Source organism: Perca flavescens, chromosome 16, assembly GCF_004354835.1.
Source record: "Perca flavescens isolate YP-PL-M2 chromosome 16, PFLA_1.0, whole genome shotgun sequence".
Lineage (NCBI taxonomy): Eukaryota > Metazoa > Chordata > Actinopteri > Perciformes > Percidae > Perca > Perca flavescens.
Genome location: NC_041346.1, coordinates 1,653,980 through 1,667,473, shown reverse-complemented (window position 1 = coordinate 1,667,473; position 13,494 = coordinate 1,653,980). Strand labels below are relative to the sequence as shown.

The 13,494-nt window shown below is 43.0% G+C and overlaps 1 protein-coding gene across 1 annotated transcript; it reads left to right on the top strand.

The window, feature by feature from the left end:
• The first annotated feature begins 1,309 nt into the window (after positions 1 to 1,309).
• On the top strand, positions 1,310 to 12,289 carry purg (purine-rich element binding protein G). Its single transcript, XM_028601547.1, has 2 exons — positions 1,310 to 2,722; positions 8,644 to 12,289. Exon 1 carries the CDS (start codon positions 1,674 to 1,676, stop codon positions 2,712 to 2,714), a length of 1,041 nt encoding a protein of 346 aa, XP_028457348.1. The 5' UTR covers positions 1,310 to 1,673; the 3' UTR covers positions 2,715 to 2,722; positions 8,644 to 12,289.
• Positions 12,290 to 13,494: the final 1,205 nt, after the last annotated feature.

The following is a 13,494-nucleotide window of genomic DNA, read 5'->3' as shown; positions in this document are numbered from 1 at the left end:
TGTTGCACGACTAAAACTACTTTTGAACGTACACATGTTCCACCAAAACAAGTTCCTTCCTGAGACTATTTAGCAGAGGCACCGTGGCTCCGTCCGGCATTTAGTGCAGCCCATGACAATTGTGATTGGTTTAAAGAAATGCCGATAAACCTGAGCATGTTTTTCTCAAGCCCCCAAGAACAGCGCCATGTCTTAAAGCAACCAAGGACTTAGCGGTTAACGCCCCCTCTGGCCCAGAAAGACTTTTCCCAGAGACTTTGCATGGCGAAAGAAACTTCTATATTTCAGTGGATAATTTTAAGTTTGGGGTACATGACCTTACCAGCCCGAACACTTAAAGGGTCCTTGTTTAAAACCTCACGTTTAAAAAATGTTTAACATTTACTAGTAGCCGAATCCAGAGTTAGTAAACTAGGCATGATGAACGGGAGCAGATCCACGTCACCCTGCACTGCAGGCTCATCGGACAGTCCTCCCGAGGTCCTGTAGCTGGAATAATGGATATAGCTAGTTCTCTTAATACATCCATGTTTTCTCTCCCATCCAGGAAGCAATATTACGAATCCCACCATGGCCATGCCAAGACCCGCCCTACGAAGCAGCTCCATTGGTTGGGGTTAGGCATTTGACTTTGAGTGGTTACGGTTAGGATAGCCGATTGGTCAGGGGATAGGACAATAAATGCTATTGAATGGCGGGTCTTGGCGTGGCCATAGTGGGATTTTATATATGTCAACGTTAATATCGCATCCAGGAACGCTGTGTGGACTAGCCAGACCTTCCTCCGCAGCGCTGTGAAGAAAGGTCTGGCGATGCAAGACTAAATATACCAGCAGACAAGCTAATCGAGCACAAATTAGTGCATAAAAAGTCACCAAAATGATGTATTTGAACCTCATAATTAAATACAAAATGAGGGGAAAACTGCAAAAAGGTAATAAAAGACCCCCCACCCCCCCTCTTCCACTAGGCTGGCTATGGACCTGTGTTGGGTATATTCTTCAAATTTATGGCAAGAAAACGTACACAATACGAACACTGTCCCAATCCCCCTTAATTCCCCCTGCACCTTCTCCTCATGACTCGGGCTTCCTGGGGTACAATATGTCCGGATGATGTTGATGCAGCTGCTGTGTGTGTGTGTGTGTGTGTGTGTGTGTGTGTGTGTGTGTGTGTGTGTGTGTGTGTGTGTGTGTGTGTGTGTGTGTGTGTGTGTGTGTGTGTGTGTGTGTGTGTGTGTGTGTGTGTGTGTGTGTGTGAGCAGTGAGAACTACAGCTCCCACCGCCGCTCGTGTCTCTTTAACGGAGGTATTCTCAGGACGGGGAGGGGGGGTGGATGGGTTCATCGGGTTCATGTAGTACTGGACGCCGTCCTTCTCCCATTCTAGGTTGTCTGCCTGCTTCGGTAAAAGGGCTAGCTTTAAGGCAAGTGGGGGTGATGGAAGTTTGCGGTGGAAAGGGCTAAACAGTCGAGCTTGACCTTTTATCCGGGACACAGAAACTCGGATCAGCTGGTGACTCCAAACTAGCTGCCATCTTTAGGTCATTCGAGGCATCTCGCTAACTTGTGTTTGTAGCGCCAGCCCAGCTGTATGAATAAGCCTGCTTTATTCGTCTATTAGGGATGGGGGGGATCGCTTTGTCCTGTGCTGTCTAGTGGTGGAATAGAAATCATGATGGCTGATGGATGTTGCAGAGGGATGGAAAGAGGCAGGGGTAAGATTGCATCAGATTCTTTACCGAGACCCACATATCCTCAGCAGTATGTCCAGACCGGCTCGCAGCAGCAGCAGTGCAACGACATCCAGGAGCTGGCCTCCAAACGCGTCGACATCCAGAAGAAGCGCTTCTACCTGGATGTGAAGCAGAGTGTCCGGGGACGCTTCCTGAAAATAGCCGAGGTGTGGATCGGGAGAGGCCGCCACGACAACATCAGGAAGAGCAAGCTGACGCTGTCCATGTCCATGGCTCCCGCGCTCCGCTACTGCCTGGGAGACTTCATCGATTATTACGCCCGTATCGGACTGCGGGGGGGCCTCGCGCCTCCGCAGCTCGAGGAGCACAGCAGCAGCAACGGCCAGGGCCGCGCGCGCGACTCCCGCCGGAGAGGACAGGAGCCGCACGCGGGGCTGTCCCCGGACGGCTCCGCGGTGTCCGACGACCATGCCCACCGCGTCCTCAAGAGCGAGTTGATCGAGAGAGACAACAGGAAGTACTTCCTGGACCTGAAGGAGAACCAGCGGGGCCGGTTCCTCCGCATACGGCAGACCGTCAGCAGAGGAGCCGGCACCATGGGCTACTACGGCCAGGGCATCGAGCAGACCATAGTGCTGCCCGCGCAGGGGCTCATCGAGTTCCGGGACGCGCTGTCGCAGCTCATCGAAGACTACGGCGACGAAGAGAGCGACGAGCGCGGCGGCCGAACCGGGTCCATGAGGAACCAGGACGACAACCCCGAGCTTCCCGAGGCTGCGTCCTTTCGGGTGGACAATAAGAGGTTTTACTTCGACGTCGGTTCCAACCGCTACGGTATCTTTTTAAAAATTAGCGAGGTGCGGCAGCCGTACAGGAACACCATCACCGTGCCCCTGAAGGCCTGGACCCGGTTCGGGGAGAACTTCATCAGGTACGAGGAGGAGATGCGGCGGATTTTCTCCTGTCATAAAGAGAAGAGGACAGACGCACGGCAGGACAGTGAGGACCAGGAGGACTGACCTTGGCAGTAGGCTGTGTCCGTGTCCGTTTTGCATGTGTACCCCCCAATGATACCTATGTGTCCCTAACAGCCTATACCACACTAGATGTAGTGTCCCGCGTTAACTTTTTGGCTCAAAGGGCTGGTAAAATACAAATTCTAACCTGCCAAGAAGTCATGTATTCATAGCCCCAAAATGCCTACATATGTGTCAGTGAAAAATATCGACTGTTCCATGTTCTAAATTCTTCATTTATTAGTGCTATTTAATGCACTATAGACACTAGTGGCAACCCCAAACCTATTTGGGGGCCCTGAGCAGAATTTTAACACCCCACCCCCCCCCTCCCATTTTAACTTGAAGAGGGTGCTGTAAATTACAGTATTGTTTAGTTATTATAAGTGACATGGAAAGGTGACGCTAGTGTTATTCCAAATGTGGTGCCTGCTAAACCACTCTTAATATTTAGTCCAGAAAGCATATCGGTAATCAGTTTTATGATGTGCAAATGTGCAGAAAAACTGTCAACCACAACTCAATCTCTGAAAGTACAAAAAAAACAACTAATATGTGTTCGGTATAGATTGTGCAAAAAGGAAAATTAAAACATTTGTAGTGATTACTTAATGTAAGTGCAACACACACCGGCTGCATCACTAAAGGTGTGGGCTCAAATAGAAAATAACACAGGTGTTGAGACGCGTCATACAGCTGGTGTGTGTTGCCACACACACACACACACACACACACACACACACACACACACACACACACACACACACACACACGCACATCATGTAGAAGTTAGGCTTTCACATCAACAACAGAAATGAATGCAGGCTTCTGCATTCATTACAGTGACACAACGTTTCCTGCAGTGCAACTGGCAAATCCAGTATGTGCAGTGACCAGCCCAGGTAGAATAGCCTGCAGTGTGGAAGATGTAGCGGCGTGCGGGTTAGCTGCTTACCTCGGCAGCATCGAGATGGAGGGGGAGAAATGAAAAGTGCAGTATAGTATAGAGTCCAGCTTCAAAAGACAACCAGGACAGAAAGTGCTACATGCGTGGTGGGCCGGTTTCTGATAAGCCTTCAGACTGGCTTTGCTGTGTGTGTGGTTTTTTTTGTATCTTTCGCCCCCCCCTTGACAACACAGGCCCCTTGCTCTGTGCTGCTGTAGTGTTTGTGTTTGTTTCTTGCTTTGAACCTCAAACACTTGAACAATAATTGAAAAGTTGTGGCATTGTTAGATCCCTGTATGTCTCTTCTCACCATCCAAAACCCCAGTTAAGGCAGAGAAGAGAAAACACAAATATGTGGATCTCATTATTCTTAAGGATACAGTAAAGCCTGATTTATGGTTCTGCGGAGGCCCCACGCAGAGCTTTCGCCGTAGCCTACCTAAGTGGCCTGAAGTTTATGCTTGTGCGTTAGTGTGTGCGTCGATCTCTGTAAGAGAATAGCGGGGCCGGCGTGCGTGCGTAGGCATGTGCGTGCATGGGGAGTGTGTGGTAGAGCGAGGGAGAGAGTGACAGCGATTATCTTCAGAGTGAGTAGTGACTCTAGAGTCCTAGTGAGAGAACCAAAGATCTCCCCTGTTCATTCTGACCATGGTGGAAGATCTGGAGCTGGAAAAGTTAACCCTCTCCTTGATTTCATGTTGGTTATGGAGAAGGAGAACCAGGAAATGAATCGCTACCAAGCCACAGCCGAGCGACGTGTGGTCACATTTTTCAAGAGGTGCACGTGAGGCTACGGTGTAGGGTCGGTATCGCCACGTACCTTCATATGTAACCATGGGCGTTGATTTAACGCAGAAGCATAAATCACGCTTTTGTTGCTATTGTTACATTTTTGTTTACGGCTCAGATTGTCGCGCTGTGTTTGCTTAGGCAATGCTCAAATTTTTACCAGCCACTCAATAGATTAACCATTGTGTTTTTCGGCTGGTGAGTGAAGCTAATCTACTAGCCACTTGCTTATTTTACCAGCATTTGGCTAGTGAATGTTGCTAATTATGAAGCCTGGCCAGGTCGCAGTAGTGCCAGTGTACAGACAACTGTTAAATGGAAGTGAAGCTGTTCTCTCTGAGTTTCAGACAGAAAGTTGCAGCTGAAACCCATCCATCATGGGGAGGCATGGAGCTGGAAGCAGACCTACAGTAAACTGGCTCTGCACTGAAACCTGGAGGAACCTGGTTCTATAATTCCATTTGTGCGCCATTTGAACAATAATAATTTCTCCCTCCCACACGAGTTGGGGATGAGCAATTTCCTTCTCAGGTTAATTCATTTAAAGTTTGTTTTTTTGCAGCATGAGGAGGTCAAATCTTCAGTAAAAAGTTAGAGCAAAGAGTATGGGGGGGAGGGATATGTTATAGAAATCTCTTCTTTTGTCTGTTTTTCTATCCTGTTAATCATCTCATGAGCCCTGAGATGTGAACCACTGATGTAGTCAGTAAAGCGATGCCTTTTAAACTCTTTTGGATACTTGAAACATTGAGAAATATTTGATTTGATTTTAATATATGCCCCCTTAGACCATTACTCACTAATAATATTTGAAATGAGACATCAAAATGAGCTCTTTCCTTATGACATTCGACCAGTAGCTCCAAAATCCCCAAAAAATAGTGTATTTGATTTTGGAATATGTGGTGCTATGGAAATGTGTTTACACATTTTCTGTTAGTCATATAGAGTTGTTGATGCCCATGTAGGACAGCTCAGATCTACAAGTCTCGGTTTTCATCATGGCGTAAACAGATAGGTGAAGGTAAACCCTGGTGTTGGAGAATTGGTAGCCCGGGTAGAAATGAGTGGGAGAATAGAACGGGCTCAACTTGGTGCTCAAACGGGCCTGTTAACCGCACCGACTGCGTTTACATGCACATAATATATCAGTTTTTGCCCTTATTCCAAAAAAGACAGTATTCTGACTAAGCTGTTTACATAGTTTATGAAAGTGAATATTCCACTAATATTTCCATTTTTTCCCCCATCCTGATTTTTTCAAACTTTTCCAGTGGCAGACGTGTTGGACCGTGCGAACACAGCCTCCCTCTTTCATTCCTTCATCCATCTTCTTAAAAAGATTGGAGTTGCAATGTTTGCGCATATCTAAAAACCTGTTCATATCTAAGTCTTTGATAATGTTTAAAGGTAGCTGTGTTTCCTACTATAAAACGTCTTCTTGTACTTATTCATACAGTATAAGAAATGTAATGAAAGCAACTAATTATTGAAAGGCAATGTAAAGTGTGAAAAAAAGAAGCTTCATCTAGCCTATCATAATGTTCGTCCATTTTACTGTACTGACTGGTCCATGGACAGAAGCAACTCAAACGTGCACATTTTAAACACAAGTGTCTGAGTGGCCCTTTGTCTTAGTGTAACTCCGACTGCTGTCAACTCTAAGTTTAATGGAGTTGAGATGTAATGAAATGGTATTGGTGTAGGACGGAGAAAAAAAATGCAAAAACGTTAAGAAAAATCAGTGTTAAAATAATTGTACTGGTGGCAGACGATTCTTGTGATGCCTTTAGGTGCATGAAAAGCACAGGACTAGTTGGCTTTGGTGTGTTTGCTGTACTGTCTGGTGTAGGGCATGAACCTTAATGATTCTGTGAGTTGTTTTAATTTCATATGAATGGCAAAATATATATAGCAGTGTAGGAAGTATAAGTCAAAGCACAATTTATTTAAAAATATATAATGTGGAATTAGAATATATATATATATATATATATATATATATATATATATATATATTCAATTCTTTACATTGATTTGATTCTGCATTGATATCTAGTGAATTTGGCTCGAAAGGCACATTTTCTCAAAGATTAAATCTTGCCTCAGCCACGATATTAAGATATTAAGAAGACATGATATTTATTCTCCTGAAAGTGGAATGTGAATTCCTTGAAAGGAATAATGTCATCGGTCTTTTGTATTCCAAATAGCATTCCTAAAAGCACTTTAAAAGCTGCACTTTTGTTCCGCTGCTTTCAAATCAGTTGAGTTAAAGGGACCATTTCTATCCATGCCTTGGGTGTAAAGTGACAATCATGGATCCCTGCTTCTAGAATCTGAAGCGCTGCAGTTGAACACAACTCCCATCATGATCTGTGTCAATTTCTGACAGCTTTGTCCGCAATGTGACATTCTGGAGTTGAACACCTTGTGTATATTAATGCAAATACCACATTTTAAATAATCATTGTCATTGATTTTTTTGAGAAATGAGCACAACAGTTGAAAGGCAGATTTCGTTCTGTGGACATGAACAATGGTAAGATTACTCATGCATGACCGAAACTGTTCCGACTGTTAGCTTACTGTTGATTTGAAATTAATTTGAAACATTTGAATACTGTATGTTCAATGTGTAATTATCTACTGTACCTGAAATTGAAATTGACAGTTCATAAGCTCAACAGGCCATGCCTTTTACTGCAACAGGAAACATTTGGTAAATGCACTGTCCATCTGATCCGTGTCCAGGCTTTTTGAGTGAGGAATCTTTTTGAATTTTACACCAAAGATGGCACTGCAACTGAATGGACCAACGTTTATGCTTCAGTGTAGATCAACAATAGATCACGCGGGCAGTGTTGTAGTACTCCAGACCGGTCTTGGTCTCAAGACCACTTTTTGAAGGTCTCTGAATCTACATTTTTATTTCAAGACCACAACTGCAGGGATATCACTAAATTGCCTGAGCATTACTGTAATTGGATGTAAAACTTCCTGCCTAACATGCAACCAATAACTTCACTAATTTCTCATTTGAAATTTGTTAAAGTTAACCCCTTCTCCCCGCCCCCTTTACACAAACTCCCAAGAAATGAATGCAAGAAACAGGAGAAAAAGCTCTGGCCGTCTGGCACTGGTCTAGTCTCAACCCCACAAAGTATCAACCTCAAAGTCTCAGTCTCAACCCCTCAAAGTCTCTGTCTCAACCCCTCAAAGTCTCAGTCTCAACCCCTCAAAGTCTCAGTCTCAACCCCTCAAAGTCTCAACCTCAAAGTCTCTGTCTCAACCCCTCAAAGTCTCGGCCTCAACCTCTCAAAGTCTCTGTCTCAACCCCTCAAAGTCTCTGTCTCGACCCCTCAAAGTCTCGGTCTCAACCTCAAAGTCTCTGTCTCAACCCCTCAAAGTCTCGGCCTCAACCCCTCAATGTCTCAGCCTCAACCCCTCAAAGTCTCTGTCTCGACCCCTCAAAGTCTCGGTCTCAAACCCTCAAAGTCTCGACCTCAACCCCTCAAAGTCTCAGTCTCAACCCCTCAAAGTCTCGACCTCAACCCCTCAAAGCATCAGTCTCAAATCCGTCATAGTATTGGCCTTAACCCATCAGTCTAGGTCTCAACTCCTCAAAGTCTCTGTCTCGACCCGTCAAAGTCTCTGTCTCAACCCCTCAAAGTATGAGTCTCAAACCCCTCAAAGTCTCGGCCTCAACCCCTCTTTCTCGTCTTGATACACTCTGGTCTTGGTGAAGACTTGGTCTCTGTTTAGGTGGTCTTAACTACAACACTGCACACGGGTTACATTGTATACATTTGAATGAATTAGGTGTTCGATCTGGTTCGTTTGAACTTTATTTATAATGTTTAAACTGGCAGCCCGAGCACAAACAGGACATTGGACCTCCATAGAAAGGTTAAATGTTTTTTTCATGGATTATTTCTTTTTGCTATCAAAAAAAGTATCACACATTTTTAAAAGTATCTTGATGAATGCAATTCTCTTCTGTAAAACTCGGTCTCTTTGAAACTACTGTCTGGTGTTAGCAGATTTTGATGGTTTCGTATCATGACTTTGTGCTCATTTCACAACATTTCATGAGACCAAGAGGAATGAATTCAGGATAGGAAGGAAAAAGACCTTGGCTGTAAAACGTCACTTTTTTCTGACTTTGTTACTGTATGCTCCTGTCTTTTTCTGTAGAACCAGAATGGTGTGCTGGATGTCAGTGGTGGAACCCTCATGAAAGAGATATTGTTGGGAAGTTTTGTCGGACTGCAGTGCTAAAAAGATTCTTGAGAAAGCTGAGTGGGACTTTTATTATTTGTGTAAAACGAATGACCCTGACTTAAAAGAAGAACAAATTAACCCTCACTTTTCTTCGTCCAAAATCTAAATAAATATATAAATAAATATATAGCTAGATAGAAAGATAAAATCTGTATTTATAAAAATGTTAGTCTTTTATTTGCATAATAAAAAGTGGGTAACAATATATTCATATTTGTTATGTGTTTCCCTTAAAGAGGCATACTGGTGTTTTGCTTTTTATCCCCTTATTAATAAGTCATATCCTTTTTATATTACTGCTGAGCTTTTTCTAAAGCATGCCACCAGATTGGATTGAGTTCAACCCTCTGACCCAGAAGACAAACATTAAGATAACAGACGATTAAAAAAGTGAAACTTCTTGGCATTAAAAAGATTGCCTTTTAGCTACAGCAGCCAGACAACTCTGCAATGTGTAATGGCCGAGCATCGTTTAGCGTGCGTGACGTCATGGCGTGTGCGTTCTTCCAGTGCGTGTCACGTAGAAAAGATAACATGGGAAACGCTGCTAAAATAGCAAAAAGCTGTTTGCAATCAACCGCGCAGACTAAAAGAGATAGAATTCCCTGTGCGATTGTTAGCAACGTTTCAGGTGCACTCACTTTCAGGTTTTTCTCCAAATAAAGTGGTTTCGGTCATCTGGATCATCACACGTTCTCAATTTCCCTATAGTAAGTGTGACATCACATGGGTCTTTCCATGAAACTTCCTAGTCAAATTGTTCAGAAATGTTGGACCTGTAAAAGCAAGGCGTTTGCATGACTTACTGACATCCATCTAAAAGGCAATCTAAAAGCTAGAGCGTGTAATTAGAAATTTAAATTTGAGTAGTGAACACCCTAACCCTCTGTATCTTCCTCAGTGACAGAGAACAGCAGCTGTGGTCAGCTTGACTTGACCGTGACATTGGATTCCAATCAGGGTTCAAAATGAACTTTTTTCGTCCACCAGCCAAAACAGCTAGAGAATGCTGAAATTTGACCAGCCACTCAATAGATGACCGTTGTTTTTTTTTTGGCTGGTGAGTGATGCAAATTTACCAGCCACTTGCATTATTTTACCAGCATTTGGCTGGTAGATGGAGCTAATTTTGAACCCTGATTCCAATGGTGGCAAGATCAGTGGAATCAGCGGAGAACCAGGGTCAACAACGTGTTTAAGCTTAACTGAATTTAACATACATTTAAGTTTTGTTTTGCCAAAGCAGCCCTATGTGCTCCTATTTCTCTTCTTTGACACGTACAAAAAAAAAATCGTATGTCACCGTCCACTGGCTAAATTTTAGCCACATGACACGGTCTTGATATGACCGGTTATAGATCCGCTGAGGGAGAGACGTGAAATTCAGATGACGCCGTCATAAGTATAAAAGCACAACAAGCAAGCAGTGCGTTCAGCCAGAGATTGACCACAGCTGCTCTTCGCCGCACTCAGGAAAGTACAAACAGTAGCTGAGTGTTTGACTCACAGAGAACAGATTTTGGGGTTGTTACTTTGAAGTGATAAATAGCATACATACACGCTGCTGGTGTGCTCCTTTCTGTCTTGTGAGTCATTTTTTTTGAGTGGACAGTCAGCAGAGAGCTAGAGCAGAAGGGCTACAGGATGTTGGACTTTGATGGAAGGACTGAACTGTTAACACAGATCTAACATTTCCAACCCTGACGCCTTAAAGCACCTTTACGATTTGACTGTATCTTTGCTTATTTGAATCCATTTGTTACAGCAAATACGGAAATTATACAAAAGTCCACTTCACATGTATTACTGTAACTTTTGGATGGCATAGTCACATCCAGGATAAAAACGGATCAAAGTACCGAGCTGGGATTCACCTGGACAAAGGTGACAATGTGTGGCTGTGCAGGTGGAGTGATGTGAATGTATGCACACTGAAGAAGACGTTCTGGTTTGCTGTTTAGTTTTGCCTTCTGTTCACCATCCGTGTTGGATGTGGGAAATGTAGAGATGTAGCTGTTTGGTAATCATTTAAAAAAAAAAAAACTGAAGTGAATAATGGAAATGTGAAAAGGTGTATATTTAAATACATGTAATGTAATACATTGGTGTGTCCTATTAGTCCTGTAGAGTAAGACTTAAAAAAACAAGGTTTTGTACTCTAGCACTTTCTTTAATGTGTACTGTATTAGTTCATCTTCTACATGTAAAAGTACTGTATGAATATTCATTACTTGCCTTGTAATGTTCGAAACGAAATGGTAACCAAGAAAACTATGTTTTTAGAGTGTATGCATGCCAATGGTTGGGTCCCAGTATAACAGGAAAACTATATGAAAAAATGGTGCTATGTTACATTATATAAAGGTGCTTCTATGGACCCTAGCTGAATGCATGCAAAGAGGAACTATCAAAAGAAGAAGAAAAAAAAGAGAAAATGGATGTCTTACTGCTGTTCTCGAATGAGTGCTGCCTTCCAAAGATGTCGGAGAATTTGGAAAAATTCAACTTTCTTTTGCTTAAAATGCAACAGCCCTTCAAGTATCCATGTATCCAAACTAGGCATGGGCTGGTATAAGATGCTGATAGTGTGATAACTTTCAGCAAAAATATCCCGGTTTCGCGGTATTGTGGTATTGCAAATACATATATATAATAAATATATTTTGAAATGTCTGGGTAACAAAAACCAACTTTCCCCCCCACTGAACAAAGTGTATTTTATTTTAAAACACACTGGCAGGGGGAGGGATTTCTAAACTGCACTTTCTGTCCGTGACCATTCATAAAAAACATCTCATACATTATACATTAGTATGACGAAAAATTTGAGTGGTTTTGAAACTGTGACTTTTCTAATCCGCGGTATACCTTGAAACCGGTAACCGGCCCATGCCTACTCCAAACATACATGTAGAGTTTGTTGGGAAGGAGCATTTTAACTCGGAGAAAGAAAGTTTTAGCGGAGCATAAACTCGGACACGGAGCGTGTTATTACACTCTGTCAGCTGGGAATTTCTGACCGAAGACCAGAAATGGAATGCATAGTAGGTGGTAGATCTCCTACCTGATCACAAACAGTGAAGTCTAACTGTAAATGTCGTCTTTTCCAGACTCCACAGCTCTAAGTTTGATAAGGTCCTGAGTCTGTTAGTAGCCCCTGAGCCACAGTGACTAAACATGGAAATTGGCCAGTTTCATAAAGTGAGTCAAACTTAAAGAAGCAGTCAGTCACCAGGTGGTTTCTGTTTTTAAGAAAAGAAAAATGTCATGTCTATTTACAGTTACACTGCCTTTGTGACAAAGGTCTAAAAGATCTATAGACAATCTCAATGACATCATTTTGTACTCTTAATTCTTCAGATGTTTATGTGTTTTTTTTTCATGTATAGGACGGCAGAGTTATAGGACGTCAAACATAAATATAGTGTTGGAAAGTTCGGAGTTGTTTGAGTGTGGAAGACTTTGTGCTGATTGTTGCTGGAAAAGAATTTGGAAAAAAAGAAAATGTGTATGTTTATTGGTTGTACTGATCATCTTTGTTTTTATGTTGCTCATTAAATGTTTTACAGGATTATCAATGCTTTCATTTGATTTTGTTTTATTTCAAGACTCCAACCAGTGCCAAACTATACACCCAATGCATCTGTGGGCTGGTAACCGGGATCTTTTGCTGATGTGGGCAGCACGGTGCCTCAGTGGTTAGCACTTCTGCCTCACAGCAAATTGGCACTGCAGAGTTCGATCCCCGTCCGGGCAGGGCCTTTCTGTGTGGAGTTTGCATGTTGTCCCGGTGTTTGCGTGGGTTTCCTCCGGGTGCTCCGGTTTCCTCCCACCACGAAGACATGTATGCTAGCTAACTAGGACTACAGTTGAAAATGAGCTGGCTAACACTGGTACATTTACAGAAATGTTGACTAATGTGCATTGTCCTAATCAAATAAATAAATCTAGAGTGTTTCAGGAAGCTTCTACTTGATCATCAGATCATAACATTATGTTATAACATCAAGTAGAAGCGTAACCACTTATTCAAGCAAGGGTGTAACTTTGGGTTCAACATTGGGGGGGGCGGGTTGAATTGTTAAACATTTTAGAAAAAAAACCCTCAAAAACATTGTAAGCCATCCCCTCTGTAAATGATGCCTATGTATTCAAGATCAGTCATCATTTTAAAGCAACACTATGTAACTTTTCCCACATCGGTCCCCCTACACTACAGGTTGGGGAGCAGCTCACGTGGCTGTAGTTCCAATGAGACAACCTGTAGGGGGATCCGAGTGAAAACGTCACCATTCACCTAACTTCCTGTGGGAATCAGAGGTGGGAAACTTGGGCTGGATTTTGATACCCGAGTTCCCCAGTTGGTGACGCGTTGATGACAACCGACGTTTGATGGAGGCGACTTTGGTTCACTAAACATATTTTAATGATAATAAACTGTTTATTGTGGACAAATTCCTCTGCCAATAAACATACACAGACATAATATGTTTAAAATTATTCATAAATAGGCCTATGTATAAAAAAACAACACATTATCCGTGTCTTTTCCCGTTGGTTGTCCTGCAGATAACACAAACACACACCTGGCGATGTGCTGTTTGGATGCTCGCATAAGAAAACAGCAGAGAATCTTCTGTTATTGTGGCCTCCATGTTCTCACACACCTGATGCTCTCAGCTACGGCCAACCGTTGGTGGCAGTCATGCAAAAAGTTGTTATGCCAAACGCCAATATAACAGAAGAAGAAGACCACGCATCCCG